The sequence below is a fragment of the Crotalus tigris genome, unplaced genomic scaffold (assembly GCF_016545835.1).
Source record: "Crotalus tigris isolate CLP2741 ecotype Arizona unplaced genomic scaffold, ASM1654583v1 scf7180000023830.6690815, whole genome shotgun sequence".
NCBI lineage: Eukaryota > Metazoa > Chordata > Lepidosauria > Squamata > Viperidae > Crotalus > Crotalus tigris.
Window position 1 is genome coordinate 6,085,087 of NW_024100214.1, and position 20,824 is coordinate 6,105,910.

The 20,824-nt window shown below is 37.7% G+C and overlaps 1 protein-coding gene across 1 annotated transcript in view; it reads right to left on the minus strand.

Moving 5' to 3' along the window:
* EPS8L2 (EPS8 like 2) overlaps positions 1-20,824 on the minus strand; it is a 90,796-nt gene that overhangs the window by 56,296 nt on the left and 13,676 nt on the right. The window contains exons 2-3 of the mRNA XM_039322033.1: positions 5,967-6,030; positions 4,094-4,149 (exon numbers count right to left, since the gene is read on the minus strand). Coding sequence (XP_039177967.1) covers positions 4,094-4,149; positions 5,967-6,010 — 100 coding nt within the window. The 5' untranslated portion in view covers positions 6,011-6,030. The remainder of the gene's footprint in view (positions 1-4,093; positions 4,150-5,966; positions 6,031-20,824) is intronic.

Here is a 20,824-nt window from a genome sequence, read left to right on the forward strand (position 1 = left end):
AATCTTGGTTTTAAATGCTAAGGTTATAAAAATGTCTGACTGGCTGGTAGGCAAATTCCTCTCCTATGTGTTTGAGAGCTGGACTAGCTAACGTTCCATGATTTGGGGGCCTCCACAGATTCTCAGGAAGCTACTCAGAATTCTCAGGAAGTTGCTAAAATCCATAGCCAGGTTTGCTGGGCATTCTAGGACTTACGTTGAACATTACTGGAGAAGACACACTTTTCTCTGTATTGCTGAGACAAATAAGTTCGTTATTTCAAAGTACGGAAAAGTAAGTGCGTTCAGAAAAGATCTCTTGTGATCCTGACTAATAAGGTGACCAACTTTTTTACAATGAAAAGGAGGACACAAATAAATTGAAGAAAAAAATATCGTAAATAAAAGAAACATTTTATTCATTGCAACAATAATACAGGCAGCTTGCATGTGCAAAGTTTGCCAGCCGGGTGTTTTGGCGCGCTCAGCAGCAATTCCTATTGGCTTTCGAAAGCCAATAGTGGGAGTAGCACAGCTCATGCAAAAGTTGAAAAAAATCCATAAAAAAAAGGTGCCGGAATGCCATTCTGAGCGTTCTATGAGGGAAAAAAAGCCCTGCAGATTAGTCCTCAAATATCGAAAAGGGGGACATGTAGGAGGACACTTTTCGAGGGAGGACAGAACCTCCTAAAGGAGGACGGTTGGTCACCTTATGACTAAACACATGGGCAATAACTCCTGGTTTCATACTAGCCTATCAGTTTATTGTTTCTGTATTCAACTCGTTCTTGAATTACATATAGTTTCTTATGTCAAGTGTCATGCCTTGAATATCCCATCATCACTTGGCAACTATTAGGAACACCACATGAACATTCTTAGAGGGCTGGCATCCAATTCACAATGGATATTTTCAATTCTATGAGCAGCAAGAGAAATGGTAGCACCTCACCATTATTGTTTATGCCATGTTTCTCTAACGTTAGGCCTTTAGGATGCATTGCAAGGCTACTGCCACTATGTTATGAGAACTGAAAGCCAATGTAAACAAAGGACAGAGTTGTGAAGAAGATCCTAGTTTGCTAAAAGCTATCCTCATTCCATCTTTCTGTCCACAAACACAGGAAAAAAGTATGCCTAATACTTCCTTCTTTATTTTATGTTGTAAAATACTAATAGCTAATAGGGTATGGGTCCATTTTCAGACTTCTATCCAGACAGTGAATTCTTTGAATTAAAGCATCTCAAAGAAAATGATCTCACAACATCTTTCTATTATTTTTTCTTTATCTTGGAGGACTGATTGGTATTTTAAGCTAGATTTCACATAGCTAATTTTGCATGACAGCAGTTATAACATCCCATTTTAAGACTTCTGCAACAGTACGGCCATACTGAGCATGCTTCAGTTTTTTTCTTTGTGTGATTTCTGCTGGAAAAGTCATAAGGAGAAACAAGGGAGAAGGGCTAGCAAACAGCTTTTTGTTTGGCATCACTAGACATGAGGACCATTGTGTAACGTTAATTGATTATTTGCTACTAAGTCATTTTAACTCTCAGCAACCAGACAGAAAGATTTCTTCTAATCCCTAATCTGGTCTTCCAGATCTTCCAAATTGCCACTGTAACTGAGCCCATCCACCTTGCTACTGGTTGATCTTCTCTTTCTTTCAACCTTTCCCAGCATTATAGATGTCTCAAGAGAGTTGGTCTTCACGTAATGTGTCCAAAGTAGTATAATTTGAACTTGGTTGTTTGTGCCTCAAGTGAGAACTTTGGATTGATTTGTTTGATGGTCCATTTGTATGAGCAATATCATCACCTGATAAGCTCTGAGAGCCACTTTGACCATGAGGACTAATCGTATCTCCAAATGGAATCTCCAGAATGGAATGGATTGTTTACATATAAAAACAAATCCAGAGATTTGGACTTATTCCCCTTCTAGAAGAATCCAAAAGGCAAAACGACCAGGAGGTACAATACTACTACTTTAGCTTTGCTAAAAATTTACTGTAAGTTAATAATAATAATAATAATAATAATAATAATAATAATAATAATAATAATAATAATAATAATAATAAAGTTGGAAGGGATCCTGGAGGTCATCAAGTCCAACCCCCTGCTCAGGCAGTTAACCCTATACCATTTCGGACAAATGGCCGCCCAGTTTCAGGGAAGGGAGAGGGGTATTGCTAATATGACAGAAAAAGCAGCATTGGGCTGCTCGTACAAGCCTCTAATTATTCTGAAATACTTCTCCCCAGATTTAAACTTGCCAATAATATAATGGATTTCCCTTCAATGCCCTTTCATGTTGCTTCAAAACAGAAGCCAGTAAGCAGAGAAGTCACTTTATTTATTCATGGTCTACATTAACATTTATTCAGCTGGCAGCTGTGTACTGAATGAAGCAGAAACCTGAGATCTGCCTGCTGGATCTGTAAGCCTACGGATCTTTCAGCAAGCATGTGGAGAATCTTTTAGAATATGGGGCTTAACACATGAGAAGTTTGGGCGTTCGTTGCCAAAGGCAAAGAGCACTCGGTACCCTAATGACCTCAAGGGAAGACAAGGAACATTTGTGGCTGGCAAAGGAGATTCATTCATTCGTGCAAATAAGAAGAAGGGTCATTCATCAGCTCCTGTTACTACTATGGGAGCAGCTACTGAAGAGGTGTGTTATTATATTTCTGCATCCTGAAGTGAACTTCAATAAATAGGCATGAAGTTTCTAAGACCATTCTTAATTAGCAAGTTCAATGCAGTAGAGATGAATTTTGAATCGGGAGACTCCTGATTCACAACTGAGTCTCTTGGTGCTCATCTAGAGAGCAACAGCTATGTATTTTCCTCCCATCCTTAAGGCTGGAGGACAATATGCCAATAATATGCTCTTTCCACAGCCTATCTTTTATTGCACCTTAGCAATAAGCTGGCAGTGCCTACATATAGTTCAGTGCAAGGTAATTTTAGGACAGTTGGTATGTTTTCCATCAAATATGTGTCACCAGCAGAAAACACACAGAAGATAACACAGAGGATGCAAAGAGAGGGAAGATTAAGGTTGTGCATTACACATGCTAGAAGACTCCACCAAACTCCTGCAACACGTCCATGTGGGGAGAGAGGGGGAAATGAGTTGAAAGTGCCAGATTTCAGGCACTAAAAGACAGACTGAGTTGATAAAAATATACAAATTGTTGTGATGAAAAAGGTTGGAAGCATTTGCCTAGTTGCCCCGGCAAAAGACATGCTCCTGCAGAAGCAAAAGTAAGGAGTCTACTTATAAAGCCTGGTCAGGCCAACTATCTGGAAGAAATTCAGTCTAACAGATTATACCAAAAGAAGTCTGGCCATACTATCTCTCAACACAAGATCTGCTTAGAAAACCTTAAGAATTCATGGAACACTTTCTCCAAGAACCGCCCTCTCGAAGGCTAACACTTACAAATTATTAGTTTTTTTACATATTTAAAAGAAGATTCTTGATTAAACTAATCTTCTGGCAACTCTTTTTTTATAATTCTTGTTGTTGTACATGACAGATTAAATTAGTCTTCTGTTACATGGTGTGTTGTTTTCCAAGCATCCTGTAACCAACAGAATTCCTAGTAAGCATAGACCGTATACCAAATAAATCACATATAATTACATTAACTGCTTGCACTACAGGAGGAGCCGAGTGGGAGTGGCTGAACTGCACTTCATTCTGGAGAGCAGTACAAACTGCTCATTAACCTAGTGTACACACAGCAATGTCAAAGTAAGTTTAATATAAGAATTGTTATATTATTCCTTAAATTCCCCTGAGTTTCAGAAGTAGTCATTGGTGATGACTGTTTTTAGAGATGCTTGTTCTTACTAGCCTGACCCTTGTGGTCCTGTGGATTAGGGGTTAATTGGCTGAATGACCCCATATCGAAAATGGAAAGGCAATTTTCTTCAAACAATCCAGTGTATGTTATGCCAGCAATCAATAATTTTCTTTAACATGCCAACAAATGATCATTTTTCATCATTTTTGTAAGTTAACTCTTGCTTTGTTACAATTTTGGATCTAACCTTCCATGCCTGAACAAGCTTTATTAAGCATGAAATATGGACTTACCATATAAATCTTTTGCACTCATTTTGCCAACACCATCTCCTTTACCCATGCTGCCACTGGAAATAGAGAAAGCAGTAAGATGAAACAAGAGCACTTTAATTTGTCTTTGAGAAAATTCACCATTTGTTTCCACAGTGCTGATGACAGGAGTTTAACTTCCTGTGTGGGAAAACAGGACATAGAATCCTAAGCAAGGTGTGGCGGCAAGGTCCTCCATTTTTTTCCATATCATAAGATTAAAAACAGCATCTTTTATTTTTCTTTCCCAATTCTCACTCCTCAAACAGATTGTAATTTGCAGGTTTCAAACAGAGCAAAGACTCTGCAACAGATCTGGCTCTTTGTCACTTACTATGTGCTCATAGTTACCAACCTTTTTTTTAATGTTACTATAATGTATTTTCTATTTTTGCTTGCTTTTATTGTACACCGCCTAGAGTCAGAGTTTGGAATTAGGCGCTGTCTAAATTGAATACATTACATTAAATTCCCTGCTGATGTCATAGTAAAAGAACAAAAGGGGAACAAACTGCCATTGTTCTTCAGGAGCTGTAATCCCTACAGTGACATAAATCAGCAATAGGCTGGTTTCAGGCTATAGGACTTGCTGTGTCTTTGACTAGAACCTCAAAGTCCCCATCCTGAACCTGAACATGAAAAGAGGTCAAGACATGTCTTCTGAAATTTAAGAACTCAGGGCATGAAACAATACATTTAAGTTACAGGAGAGCAGATTGAATATTATATATATAAAAAATCCCAACAGAGTAGTTAACACTGGAATCAATTACCTAGAGAAGCACTGCACTCCCTTCTAGTGGATGAGTCAAAGCAAAGGCTAGTCCAGGGGTAGGCAACCTCGGCTCTTTTATGACTCGTGGACTTCAACTCCCAGAAATCCTGAGCCAGCTATGCTGGCTCAGGAATTCTGGGAGTTGAAGTCCACGAGTCATAAAAGAGCCAAGATTGCCTACCCCTGGACTAGGCTGTCCTATGTGGGGATATTTTAATCTGGATTCCTCCATTGAATGGGGTGGGTGGGGTGTTGACTATTATTTATTTATTTATTTGCTGCCCATCTCGCAGTCAAGGCTACTAAATGGCTCCTTCCAAATCTATGATTCTACATACAAGAACTATTGAGGGGTTTGTATGCCAGAGGTGAATGGAGATTGCACTCCTTCCACACAGAACCCAGTGCTCTCCACTCTCATACAAATGCTTCCTCTCGGGAAAATGAAACATGTGCCACAAATATCATGACTTGCGTAAGTATTTGTGTCAGTCGTCAGAAGCAGGATTTGTGTCATAAATAATAATCATTTTGACAGACATTTTGTTTCCTACAAGTCCCATATTTAATTGTAAAATTTTACAGCAGTGGTCTCCAAACTCTGAGCCACAGACCAGTACCGGTCCAGGGCCCACTGGGGCTATGAAAGTGGCAGGTGAGCATATGAAGTTTTATTTGTGCATGTGTGAGATTAGATTGTGCACATGCAATCATCCCTTCCCCACCCCCCTGCCACCACTAATGCCACTGTGTGGACCCAAAAAGGTTGGGGACCGCTGTTTTAGGGGATAGAAAAACAACTGAGTTGTTCCTATCATTATACAATGGGAATCAGAAATATAAACTGCACATAATCCAGAGACCTAGCAGGGGATTTCATGTCTACCCAATCTAGCTAGAAATTAAAAAGTAAAAATATTATTTACACAGGACACAATTCTACTTTTCAGCATCTGCAAACTTGCCCTCTACATATTCTCAGTGTACTTCTGATGACAATCCAGATTGTAGAACTCTGAACCTCTCCAGTTCCTTTCTTCTTCCCCCACAGTTTGTTCGTTTAAACATTAGATTCCTTACTTTGCAGAGCCCGGGTGGCTGCTTGTGGATCCTTTATGGCTCATACTGCTTTCAGGATATTCACCTGCAACAGAACAACATGGATTACTTGAGAGGCTACCATGCTTACATTGTAATCATTGATTTGCTTAGCCGTATAGCTTTTACCAAACAAATTACAACAGTGTAATTGCAACGGGTTGGCAATGGGATCAGGCTGGTGCTCAGTCTAGACCAGGGGTAGGCAACCTTGGCTCTTTTATGATTCATGGACTTCAACTCCCAGAATTCCTGAACCAGCATGGGGGAAACTTTGGCCCCTTCATGACTTGTGGACTTCAACTCCCAGAAATCCTGAGCCAGCATGGCTCAGCTTGGAAACTTCTCCCTTTCCCCTCAGCATGGCTGGCTCAAAAATTCTGGGAGTTGAAGTCCATGAGTCATAAAGGAACCAAGGTTGCCTACCCCTGGTCTAGACTATGGTCACCATAAGACATTCTCCCTTATGGTACCATTGTAGCCCTGTTGATTGCAAAAGGGAACATATTGTTCTTTCAAAGAAGGTGCCCACTGGAGGATTTAAAAGTGGAATGGAAGATTAATTTCTAGATTCACTGAGAGCAGTTCAATGATTTAACAGGGCATCATCTATTCCTGTATTCAAAAAAGATTGAGGGGACCATGCTAACAATGGGTCAAGCAGGAAGTGTGAATCTGCCTGTAGACTTCCTCCACGCTCTAAGAAGCTCCTTCACAACAGCCTTATGATCCTCTTGGGGATGCAATGCATCTTTGATTACCCCTCCTTGCTGAGTGGCGAAGACTGATTTCTGCTTTTAATGTGTCTCTTGGGGCAGCTTTTTAAATTGCTGATCATTTCAATTCATTTTTAATATCCTTGGTTTTAACTAAATATCTTTTTATCCTGAACTGCCAAGAGATTGAATAGCCAGTAATGCATCAAATTTAATCCCATAAATTTAATCCCAACCAATAAATATACAATTAAATTAAATACATAACTGAATAACCGATATGGAAGACACTTGGTTGCAGATGAAATGCAAGCTAAAATTAATTTGCTTATTGTACTACATTAAAACCCTCCTAACTTTCATAGTGTAAAAAAAATCAAAACTATCTAATCTGTAACTTACGCCAAAGCCAGATGTTAAACTACCTCCACCTGCAAAATACAACCTATATCACTTTTAGAAGGTTATTAATGAATTCAGATTTGAGAAAAAAAAGATTCACTTCATGTTGGATTCAGTTAATTATTCCTTTTTTAAAAACCTTATCCGAAACAATTTTTAAGCCATAAATATCAAGTATGTTTTGAAATGCTGGATATCTTCTAAAGGTAAATCAGTTCACAACACAAATTAATACAGTAACATACATATATAGTATAAAGGAATGTATATTGGCATTTCCAAAAAAACCAAAGCCCCCATTCTTTCTACTTTTAGAATTTCTTTCTGATGGAATAGAAACTATCACCTGCAAATTCTTCAGGGTGACCATTTATAATTTTTTTAAAAAAGTGATCTCCTTATCATTACAATGAAACCTATTTTTTAAAACATAAACTCCTGATTTACAGTGGGATAGAAGAGTTTAAAAATCCTGTTTGCTTTTGATTGTGTGTATGAGACATTCTCTTTCTCCTAAGGTTCCATATTTTATCTTTAATAATAATAATAGTAGTAAAGTTGGAAGGGACCTTGGAGGTCATCTAGTCCAACCCCCTGCTCGGGCAGGAAACCCTACACCATTTCGGACAAATGGCTGTCCTTAACCACCTTTATCTTTCCTTAACCACCCGTATTAATCTATTTTTATGATCTGTGTCATAGTTCTTCCGAATCTCCATGTGAGTCTCTGTGTTCAGACTGTTTGCAGCTCTTCAGCCTTTTTATATCCCCCCTTTTCTTCCTTTTTAATTCTCTCTATTCTCATTGAAGGAGAATATTTGCAGCTCAGGGTTAAAATGAGGGATCCTTGGTGCTCTCTGAGCTAGGCTGTTCTCTTGCAGACATTTCATTACCCTAACTAGGTAACACCATCAGTGCTACTAGTTTGGGTAATGAACCGTCTGCAAGAAAACCACCAAGCTCAGGGAGCACCAAGGACCACTCTCTCTATTCTTCCCATCATTCTTTTTTTTAAAAAAAATCTTATTTTCTTTCTGATACTTATCTCTTTCCATCATTTCCTGGAGTGAATTAAGTCTTCTTCATTGTTTGAATAGGTCTGAGATGGTGTGTTTACTGTTCACTGGATATGATAATTCCTTTTATCAGAATGCAGTTAAATAAAATAATTCAAACATTTTTATTAAAGGTTGGGGAGGAAGCACATACTAATAATTCCCAGAAGAGGTTAATCTTGCCCATCAACCATGTCAAAAACCTGCTTGACCAGAATAACTACTATTCATAGAACTTCGTAGACTTTTCAATTTTTTAAAGCAGCTTTTGAACATTTTTGTTGTTAATTGGAATAGGACTGTCTCTGCACTGGTTCATGACATCTTCTGTACAGGTTCTTTGATGGACTATTTGCAAATGGCTATTGATCTTTCTTCGGCCCTCATATTTCTGCCTTAAAAGAAATACATGGAGGATATTTCAAAACTTTACTGTAGTGAAACTTTTTAAATTATCTGGCTGAAATTTTGCAGGCTAATATATCACTGTTTTTTTTTTCTTCCCATTCTGCCAAAAATTGAAACAGACATCATACCATTCCATTACAATTTATAATCATTTACCAAATCTCAATTCTCAAAATAATACACATGGAATATTGTTAGAGTCTGAATTTCAAATGCAAACCAAATCTGAAATATAAATCAAATCTTACCTAGTTCTAATAACCCTATTTATTCATATTTTACATTTTTTCTCCTTGGTGTATCTATAAACACAAAGGAAAATCATAGTAATAAGTGACAATAAACAAACTGAATCAGTTCAGGATTTTATTTACTTTTCTTGATTTACTCAAAGAGGAGGCACTAAACCTCAAATTAATTGAGGTTAATTAGTAAAGAATATGTTGGATTGATGCCATCAAGCAAAATACAGGTTTAAACTTGGAAACATTAAACAAAGTTGTAAAACATGAGAAAGAATGGAGGCAACCAATATGTAAAGTCTCTGAATGTTGGGTGTGGGTGAACAGATAGAAGACAGCAAAACACAGAATAAACCACTAATGCTTGCTCCCCATACAAATCTTATTGTATATTAATGGGTTTAAGATAGATATATTAATTGGTTTTGATAGCATTGTTGCATGTATTTGCCTTTCTCTCACAAATCTGTCAATCTGATGCATGGGACAGTTGCTTCACACTATAAAAAGAAGCATAGTTGCTAACATGAATTAGTGAACTAGTTCTCTCTTTTACTTTTCCAACTGAATAACCTTTCCTACAACATTTCCCTTCAAAGCTATCCATTTCCAGACATCTCAGTTGGTCATACTGTGGGGCATCCTTTGCAGTGAAGGACACATGGAAACAAATTGCATCATGTTTCGGATTGCTTTATTTACATACAATGAATTTCCAATCTTTGAATTTCTTCCTATTGGAAATAGTATACAGCATATGTGTAGAAAATCATAACTAAAAAAAATATTGTGCAGAAGATTGGCTGTAGCTGCCTAATAAATAAACTGCACATGATATTAAAATCCATTGAATGGGAAATGGTAACCCACATGGAGACTTTCTTTTTCAAAATCAACTAGCTATTACAATGCTAGTGGAAATTTTAACTGATCTATTGTATGAGATTCAAATATATTTGGTTATACAAAAGTTCGGAAGCATACTTTATTTTTAACTGATATACACATGCCTTGTAGCTAGCATACATTTTGAAAAAATGTTCCCTTCTATCTGTGGAAGATGGGAGGAACTTCTAAAATACTAGCTGATGCTGGAAATGAGTCTGTTTCTGAGAAAAGCAGCTACTGAAGGGGATGTATTCCTTATCTCTCATCCATCTTATCTGGTTAGGTGGGCCCATGTTTAAAGACAGGAGGCTGTTGCTACCATGGTAATCTGATCTTTAGAAAGTACCACATTTATTTACTGAAAACAGTGGTCTTTCACTTGCCATTGTTGGGTATACACAGGCACTTAATTTAGTTAATTTATACAAAATTCACATAAGGTGACCAACCGTCCTCCTTTAGTAAGGACAGTCCTCCTTTTGTAAGTTCTGTCCTCTCTCGAAAAGTGTCCTCCTACATGTCCTCCTTCTTGGTATTTGAAGACTAATCTGTAAATCTCCGTATTCGATCGATGCCGATCCGATCCGTTGCGTGTGATGTGACATATTTGTATTTGACATGACAATTCATCAAGGCTCGGTACAGTGTGGTGAGACGCGATTATGAGACGCATGCGCTGCGCACAGGAGAATTGTTTTGAGAGAGTGCGTCACGCGCAAGAGTGCGCTGCACGCAAGTGGCTTTGTTTACTTCTTACGGAAACATGACATGGCACACACGCATGCATCAGACTCACTTTTTTTTCTTCAATTTATTTGTGTCTTCCTCCTCATTGTAAAAAAGTTGGTCACCTTATCATTCAGGGAAATATTTTTGTGACCTTAGAGCAACAAAAAGGAACTCGCATATCATTCGAAGAAAGAGGGTGGGTCTTGTTACAAACCAAAAACTGGTAGACCTTGTTCTTGAACAGGAATAGTTCACATTCCTGACATTTTGCGGAAATTAAATATAATGGAGGTCACAAGATTAATCTAAACTAACCTGCAAGTCAGATACGATGGGTGTGCTACAAAAAAAAAAAAAAAAAATAAGCATGGTGGAAGACACCACATCGGCAATAAAGAAATGATAATAAACAACCTTATTAAAGGCATTTCCTGGTATTTTTAATTCATTTCAAAACCTTTGCCATCTGGCAGCTATCTTAGCTGGGAAATATGGGATTAGTAATGTAACACAACTGAGAGGGCACCAAATTTGGAAAAGGTGCAGTAACCATAAATAAGCAAATAAGAAATCCTCAACAGGATCTCTTCAAGCGCTTCTCCTTGCAGCAATAGCCAATTATAAGTTCCCGGGAAACTGAAAAGTAACATGTCATGGAACCATTCTTGTTTAATATTTGTCCCCAGCTAGTAGTACCTGGAAGATATTCCCTGCAATTCTGGATTTGCCAAGAAATGCAATGGTATGTGGAATGGCCTTAGGACGCTGGGTGAAGAGATGCTGCCTAGGAAACGGTCATATAAGAGGTAATGTAGCTCACAGCTGCATAGTGGGCAGAGCAAGAAGCTCAGGAGGGACTCTCCCTTAGTTATGGGGCTGTAAAGGTGATGCTGGGAGAATTGTACTTTCAGACTTGCAAGACTCTGTTAATGTGGCTTTACAATAATAAAATAAACTTATCTTATTGCACTGTGTTACTTGTCTGCTTTACCTAGTAAGGCTGACATCAATCGGCTGCAAGGAATTATAGGGATGCTAATCCTGTTGTTTGTTTCTTTGTTTTCCCAAGAGTGGGATGCTATAAGGTTATTTGCTACTTAGTTCAGAAAGCTGTGTCTCAAGGATATAGTTAAAACACATCCAATATCTTTAATATCATTAATAGATTAGACTTATTTCTGTCAGACAAACTTCAAAGAACAAATATAAATTGGGCTTTCCTTGTTTCTCTGCCAGTATGCTCAGACATATGGCGTTCATGAATGGATACAGCATGTCCTTCACAAACGAAGAAAGAAAGCCAGCAAGATCTCTTCCACATGACCACAGTTTCTCTTTGCAAAACAATTGATAGCTGATCCACAGTTCAGCAGTGGACCTTGACACGTGGCAGGAACCAATTAGGTGACCAACAAGAGAACACACTAACTGGAATCAGACAGCTTCCTTATTCATGAGTAATGATTCCATGTTGCAAGAAACATGATACTTGGTGATTCTAAAGAACCTAAGCAATTGCTGAAATACAGTTGCCAAACAAAAGGTGCTTTTACTCTGCTGAATTTTGGGCCATGACCAGCCACAGGGATGAAAGCTGGGGAGGAGAGAGAGCCAATGAGGTGAGACATAAGGTGAGGTGAGAATTCCCACCAAAGGGAAAAACAGGCTGCCTCACAGCTTGACAGGGCATTCATATTTTTCTGGCTGCAAAATAGCTCCAGGATGTTTCTCTTGCACTGCAGCTGATGAGGAAGTAAACAGACTCATCTGCCAGCAGAAACACAACGTGGGATGATCAGAAGACAGCAGAAATTCTGTGCATGGAATTGCCCTGAGTTGGTTTTTAGTCGAGCAAAAAGTAAACTCATATATCCCAGCAAGCCAAACAAACAAACAAAAGCTGAAAATTGTTCCTTTTCAAACATTTAATTTGAAAAGGATGTACTTTTGACAGCACACCCTTATACACACACCTATCCAATGGTAAGGCTTTGCATTTTAATAATGTTGAAAGCAAGCAGTTATAAAACAAAATAGATACTGAATTTGGTAGATGGCAATTACTTTTGCAATGTAATCAGATATTACCAGATGCATTTTAATTCAATTAGACTTACACCAAATGAATACAGGCTTGTAGTCCATAAGCGAAGCTCAGTAATAACTCCATTCAAGTTTCATAAGTTACCTGAATCCCTCTTCCTCAAAATTTGAGTTTAGCTAATCTCTCATATCGCAGGATCCAATTTGAGAGAAGTTCCCTAAAGATGGACTTCAGCACAAATCCGAAAGCTCGGAAACAAAACCTGTGGTCCCGGTAAATGACCCAGACTGGATCCTGCAACATTATCCTGGGACACATATATTTGCCTTCATTCGGGAATCTCTCATACTAATCCTTCCACAAACAGAAAGAGTCATTCATTCACTGAAGGGAATCACTTTTCAGGACGCTGACTACAAAGTACTTTTTGATTACTGCAAGCAAGGTTTAGTTTCCAAGGAAGAAAATGGAGAGTTGTACCTTCTCGTGAGTTTGGTAATTCAGCGCTATAAAGCAGAGCAGTCTAAAAAAAGGAGGTACCTTATATTGGTAAATATTGTTTTTTTGGAATGCTGTCATAGAAAAAGTACACAAACATCTTCATATAAAAAGCTCACTGTAACTCTCTGGGATGAAAGAGTTTTATTGAAGAAATACCTAATGGTGATTGTGCTATAGCATGCATTATTGCTTTTGGCTTTGGAAAAAAAAAACATGTTTCCCAGTCTGGCTGAAAATAAAGCAAAGAGAGTTTGGAAAATAATTTCATATTTTTTCCTCATACCCAATTTAATATGGACTTGAATATTGGATTTTATTTAAGAATTACAAATGAGGGAAAGAAATGGAGTAAAAAAGTAAAAAAAGAAAACAAAATCTTTCTTCAGTTGATCTAAAAACCCAAAATATATTTGGCTTCTTCTTGATAGCCATTATCACAACATTAATCATACATTATTGCTGCTACTTAAAAAAAATTCTAGGTTTGTTCAGTGAATCCTATTTTCACCCATACACATTGGGTTTGCACATACAATCAAATTTAAATTCAGAATGTCTTGGAGAATTCCTAATCCTATGAATTTGAAATTTGTTGCTGTAGGTGAATAATTTTAATACCAGGAAGTATGCCAATTAAATAGGTATGCAGAAAGATTCCTTGCAGAACAATTGTTAAGTATTTATTCAAAAATGTCCTATACTGCAACAGCCCCCAACCTTTTGGGCACCAGGGACTAATTCTGTGGAGAAAGGTTTTTCTGCAGACCAGGGTGGGGGTGGGGGTGGTTTTGTGTGCTGCCTGCATCCACAGACGGGGTTTCGCTTGTTTGGATTGTCTGGTTGCTGGCATGTTGTGGACTGCTGCCTGTCCATGGACTGGGGCTTGGAGACCCCTGGTATACTGTACTGCCTGAGACTTAGCCACTGAATGTAAGCTTAACCAGGCATTTGTAATTTCAGGATCATTTTGTAAGAGCTTGCCCCACTGCTGAATTAAAGTGTTATCTATCCATCTTGGTAGAAAATGGCTAGTCTCTATTTTGCATTTATATTCTCTATTTTGGCTTTCAGCCAAAACTTTGTGCCCCAATTTCTCATACACAGGGCAGATAAGCAAAGCAATTGGAGAAATCCTCTGGCTTTGGTGTCTTCCCGCTTTCTGAATAACACAGCCTGAAGGAAATGATCTGCCAGTCAGGACAATGATGGAGGAGGGGATAAGTTTCAACAGGTGGCTGACTGGCCTCTCCTTTGACCCTATGTGGATGGAAAGCAGGAAAGCATATCTGTCAAAACTGGAAAGTGATGTCATCAACTGAAAGAGCCAGTTCCCTCAGTTGTCTGAAGGGCAGGTCTTGATAGCAGGTTTAACCTACTTCCAGGAGAGTGTTAAACCTATATAAAAGCAACATTGCTGCAAGCTTTGGAGAAAACAACTCTGCTTCAGTTTCTTTTTTCTTAGCCACTCAATTATCTGGTGAACTGAAGAATGCTGCTAAGAACTGATACAGCTGGCAGCTCTATCCAGCTCTTTCCATCCAGAAGGCAAAAAAAGAATGGCAGCAGGCAAAAAGGCCCAGGATCCAAGGAGAAGGATGGTGCCATCACTTCATCACATCAATCTAAAGTGCCAATAGAACCAATCTGCTCTACCCTTTATAGGCCATCTGACTGGGCCACCATCAGAACAGTGGGTGAAACATATTGGATTTTAAGCACTGCTATGCACTGCTGTCAGTTTTAGAGGAAATATCACTACAAATGTCAAATACCTAAAGTTGACTTAAGCTTGTCTCACTCATGGGATAAGAATGAGGTGAAACCAACATCATGGACTCACCTAGAGTAAAAAAATTGCCAAGAAATGCTCTTACTATAATTAGATGCATGAGTGGGAAGGCCCTTAATGTTTTTTCTCTTTATTCTCCAATTGTGACCCATGAGCTTTATCCAAATGGTCTACAGAAAGATTAGAACTCATCATACTAGGCTAAACATATTATATATTAGATCTAATAATATTTTGCTCTACTGGGCAGGCTCAGCAATCACATTTGAAATATATGATTATAGTTGAATCTCTAACTCCCTCAATATTTTCATATAGTAGATATTTTGAAAAAAGTATGAGAACTAAAACTAGCCCACAAGCTCGGATAATGAATCTTCACCCACATTCTACACCTGAGCTACAGATATTTGCCACTATTGCAAACTAAAACTTTCTTTCGCTTAAACAAAGACAGGAAAGACAATCAAATACTAGCTGTAGAGAACAGTGTAGAATTTATTATGCCTGACTGTAATATGGGTAAGTCCAATTGTTTTTATATGTGAATATGGTTTATATGTGAATATTCAACTTTATGTCTACACATTGCAAAATTAAATGTAGTTCTGAGGGAAATGTTAAAAGAAACTTAGGAGGAAAAAGCTGTCGTGAAGTTGCAAAGAATAGAAAGAATCTGGAAAATGTATAGTCCTTCACCTAGAATAGGGGTAGGCAACCTTGGCTCTTTTATGACTCGTGGACTTCAACTCCCAGAATTCCTGAGCCAGCATGACTCAGCTTGGAAACCTCTTCTTTTCCCCTCAGCATGGCTGGCTCACGGATTCTGGGAGTTGAAGTCCACGAGTCATAAAAGAGCCAAGATTGCCTACCACTGACCTAGAAGAAAAGTCCTCAAATGCCCTTTCTCAACTGGTTAAAAACAGCATATCAATCTGAATATATAGAATTTAGTTCCTTCATATCATTAGGCCCATCCCTCTTTCCATGTTTGTGTAACTAGAGAAAAAGTTCTCTGGGGAGTGACTGTGGTGCATTTCATGTTGCTAATTGTGAAGTTTGGTTAACTCTCATCCAACCACACCTCAGTCTAAACCAGTGTTTCTCATACTGGCTGAGAAAGTCTGGAAGTTGAAATTCACATACCCTAGCTCAGCTAAGGCTGAGAGACCCTATCTACGAGATACACCTTAAATTCCAAGGCTAATTCTGTAGCAATCAGTAAACAATTAGGCACCACAATACTCACACTAAGAGAGAAACTCCACACAAAAAAGCACGCAAAACACCAAGCAAAAGGGTGAACTTCTCATTAACAAGAATGAAGGTATCCAAAATGAAATCTCACAAATGATGCTGGAGGGGGGGAAGTGGCAGGTGTAACACGAGCAAAGAAAGAGAAGTTTTACTGTACTGCAGATGCAAACATGCATTAAAAGGGAAATTAATGCAGATGAATATTCTTGAGTTATGACCATCTTGCTGAGTACTCAAGCAATGTACTACAGTCAGCAAATTCCTGGTCTCCTAGTTTTCATGAAATGATTTTAAGCTATTCAAGCTTTATATTTACATAAAACAATCTGAGGATCTATCCTTGCTGTACAATGTTATATTATTTGAGATACTGCAGGTACTTTAGCTAATTTGTTTAAAAAATAAACCTGGTCACTGTGTGAATGAAAATATTACCTTTGGTGATAGCTTTATCTCTATCCTTGCTAAGTTTATAAACATTAATGAAAAGTTGTATGTATTTCCTGGTAGTTATAAAGGCATTCATTTCCTTTGACTGTCATCACTAATTTCCAAAATTACATGACAAACTCCTATCAGAGACTATAGTTACTCTAACAAGGAAAACATAGCATGTGAAATTGTAGGATATTTTTCCTTCCAGGAAAATATTTTGTTTCTAGGACCAAGAAATGTATATTGTACACCGTGCACTGTATACTGTAATGGGAAAGCTACAACCCCTTTTCCATTGACATTTTCTGACAGGTTTTTAATGATGATTTGGCAAAAATACCGGTAGTTTGCTGTTTGAAATATAATTATATTTTGACAAACTGCATTTTCAAAATAATAAAGTCTATTTTGCTTTATCAAACATAGCATTGTCAGGAAAACATTCACGTAAAAGCCCTTGAAATCTTCTCCTTTGGGGGGCTTTGTTCTCTAGACTATTGTAAAATTGTGAGTGATCATTTGCAAAACCATTTGCCTGGAACTGGGTTCTAACTTAGGGAAGAAAAGGGAAAGGTAACAAGATTTATCCCGAGACCAGAGCAAAAGATACAATTTGCTTTTATTCTGTTCACACACTCTTTCATTACTAGACAATTTCTCCTTTCTTAGCTTTGTTCCACCTGTACAAACTGACGGAGGGGAGGGGATTCAGCTGCAACAGTATTTCCCAAGCTGGATAAATCTTCCAAATGATTTGATTTGGACTTTCAGTACGGTACTTAACATCTCTGGGCAACATGGGCCTGCTGACTGAGGGTGATAGAAATTGGTGTGTAGATCCTAGATCAGTGGTTCTCAACCTGTGGGTCGGGACCCCATTTGGGGTCGAACGACTATTTCACGGGGGTCACCAAACAAGGCTGTCCGCCATTTTTCCCCCTTTTCTTTGGCCAGGCCCCTGGCACCCAGTGATGTATAAGTGGTATTATGGGGTCGTGGCATTAGAAAGGTTGAGAACTACTGTCCTAGATGAAGATTGGTCTGAGCAATTCATAATGCAGCATCAGATTTCTGTCATAATGGCTGAAAGCATAATAGCAAATCATACTTTTTAAAAAATGTACAAGGTTGCTTGGTAGTCTCTTCCAGATTTATTGAAGAAACTCCAACCATGCTTGGAGCACCAGACCTTTATCACTGTGTAATCTTCCTGTTTCCTGAACTTTACTTGTTTCAAAGTACACCTTTCTTTCTTTCTTTCTTTTTTAAAAAATGTCTTAGTTACATTAATTGAGACAACTGATACCACAGTGGCATAAAATTAGAGTACAGCAGGCTTCTCAATGGAAAAGCTTTTATTGCTGTAAATCTGCTTTAAAGTTGAATTTGCTTTTTTTTTTTAAAGTTCCAAAACTGTTAAATAGAATATTTATTGTTTTTGTCCTGAAACTAGACATTTATTTTAGGTATTGGACACAAAATGATCTCCTGGTCTTGCCAGCAAAAAATAGCTCTGTTTATCACAAGTTTTCATTTCCATAGTAGAAATTAATGCAAAGATGCACCACTTCTATCAGCCTCAACAGTGCCTTCTGTGCCATCCTAACAGCTGTATGCCAAAAGTGATAACGTTCTTACCATACAGCATAAAACATTATTTATGGCACAGTGTGATGCAGGGACCTTGCCAACTATGCTTTATTCAACAAACTAGGATTAAAAACGGTGATTTATTGGGACATGCAAATCAGGCTATCAACAAGCAATGGAAAAAAAATATTTGACATACAGTTCAGTGCATCTAAAATTCATAAGATATATGTTTACAAGACAATGCTTTTTTCCTTCCTTTTTTTTCATAAAATAACCAGAAAAAGGGAATTTAATCAAAAAGTAAAAAGGAGAGGAGAATTTTCATGTGCAATAGAAAAATATTTTAAACTACAGCATTTTGGAAAAAAATGTATCTTCAAAGTATATTTAAAGAGAGACATCATATTATATGGTAATGCAACCAGCAAAATGAAATCTTTAGTATAATAATAATACACACTTAGTGCCAAACTAGGCTAAGTATAGCTTTACCCATTATTTCCTAATATGAAGAAAGTATGTCCACAATTCTTTGCAAAAGCTTGGGAAACTCCAGGAAGTGAAGTCTACACCTTTGAGTATATCCATGTTAGGGAAAGCTACTGTTACACATCCCACATTCCTAATCTGGTCATTTGAAGAAGGATTTTTCAAAATCAGGCTGAGCTTTTTAAATCCTTTGCCCCCAGAGGTTTTCCTCTTCTTCATGCATTTTAATGGACACCCTTTAAAAAGGAAGCGCAAAACATTCACATATCATTTGCCAAAGCAAAACAGAAGTATGATAACCCTTGTTCTAAGCCACGACCAGAGAAAAACCTAGGACAGTGTTTCTCAACCTTGACAATTTTAAGGCATGTGGACTTCAACTCCCAGAATTCCACAGCCAGGAATTCTGGGAGTTGAAGTCCACGTGCCTTAAAATTGTCAAGGTTGAGAAACACTGACCTAGGAGCTCATGCAAAGCAAGAGTGAGGCCTGGAAAGTTTTTTTAAAAAAAATATGAAACATGCAGTCAGGCTGGAATAACCCACTCAGAGAAGTCACAGAAACTTTTAATGACTATTAAAAATTGTGTTTTTTTTTTTTAAAGAAGGGTGTAGTTGTACCTAGCCTCATTTCCTTGCTTCCCCACCCACAGCCTTTGGTGGTACTGTGCAGCTCCTGGAAAAGAAAAAAAATGGCATGGTGTGTACATTTCCAGTCTTTCAAACTGAAGGGACAGAGATTGTGTTAGAAACAATGAACCTATGTGTGTCTAGTAGCCTAAATATAAATAAACACTGCCAAATTTTCAAGAGTTGAAAAAGTAGGAAAGTGCCTCTTTTTTTTTTTTTTTTTTGCTAAAATCAAGGCCATCTATTTCTCAGAAATGTAGGATTGTCCTGCAGAACCTTGTCGAACTTTTAATATATATATATTTTTAATTTGTTAGCAAAGTATTAAATAAATTACTCAAGTGTAATTATGTATAATCACACATATATTACAATTATATTTCATTTTCATTTAATGTAAATCGAATCAAGTTTCATTTATGAGGTACAGTCCACAGCATAGCTCTCAAAGTTCAAGTGTCTAGAAAAAAGATTCATTCCTGTCAGTAAGTTGAATCATATTTTTTTAGTCCAGAAACAGAAGCAACTTGTATTCCTGTAAGGACTTTTTCATCTACAAAGAGATCTTTCTTTTCTCCTTGAGATCCCTCCTATAAGCTAAACTGCCCCTCTTAAAATGAAAACTGTTTGTGGGAATCATGCAAAAACTAGGAGCCACATTATTATATGTTCTTAACAAATATTTTACCTTTCATCAAAGACATTAGTCAGATTTAACTAAGTCAGTTATAATGAAGAATATGTGAAGAATTCCTTCCGCTCATTTGATTTGATAAAGCAAGCCAAACTTTTTGGGTTGATAAAAATATTCAGTATTATGAAAATTTCTGGATGGTCTCACTGAATAGTTGCTCAGGATCAAGAATTCACTATCATGGGCCAATTGTGAGATATTCATTTTCCATAGATAAACTGGTAACACTAAAATAACAAGAAAAACCCCTACTCAAAACTAAGTACAGGCGGGGGAGAGGTCTGTAATGCAAAACATAGGAACATCTTCTGAATCTACAATATTCTACTCATTCCACAGAAGACAAACTGGAAAACTTAGAGACAAGAGATGGCAGTCTAAGCCCCAAAACACTACTGTATATTAGAAATGCCCATCTCCCAGAAGGCAAGCTGGTGATGCTCAAAGAAGCACATAAGTTCAGGAGAAACAACTTATCTATAGCAAAAGCAAGCAAACAAAAATGCATAGCCATATCTTTACCAGACTCTTTTCCCAGTATCTATTGCCTATCAAATTAGAATAAAGACACTAAGATACATATCCTCAAAGGCAAGTGCAAACATTCTGAAAGACAAGCTTGTTACTGTAGTTTGCGCCTCATAAAATAATATTCTCTTCCGTTTCTTCTCCACGCTCGCTCCTTGCTTGCCAGGCCTCCAGTTTATGTTTATTTTTTATTTTTTTCCATCAGGCTGAATAGTCTTTAACAAGAAGGCCTGCAGCCAGTCATAAATTTTATTTTTTGTAAACTCATTTGCTGCTTATGCAGGGCTTACAGAGATTTTAGGAAACTAAAATCAGTTTGAAAGCTGCACTTTTTTCTTTTACAATGATGGCCTCCCTCTTTCAAAAGAAAGCCGTTGCACATTACATAATCTGGCAAAGCCTAATGTTATTATACTAATGGCCCAAAGACGTAAGCATTAG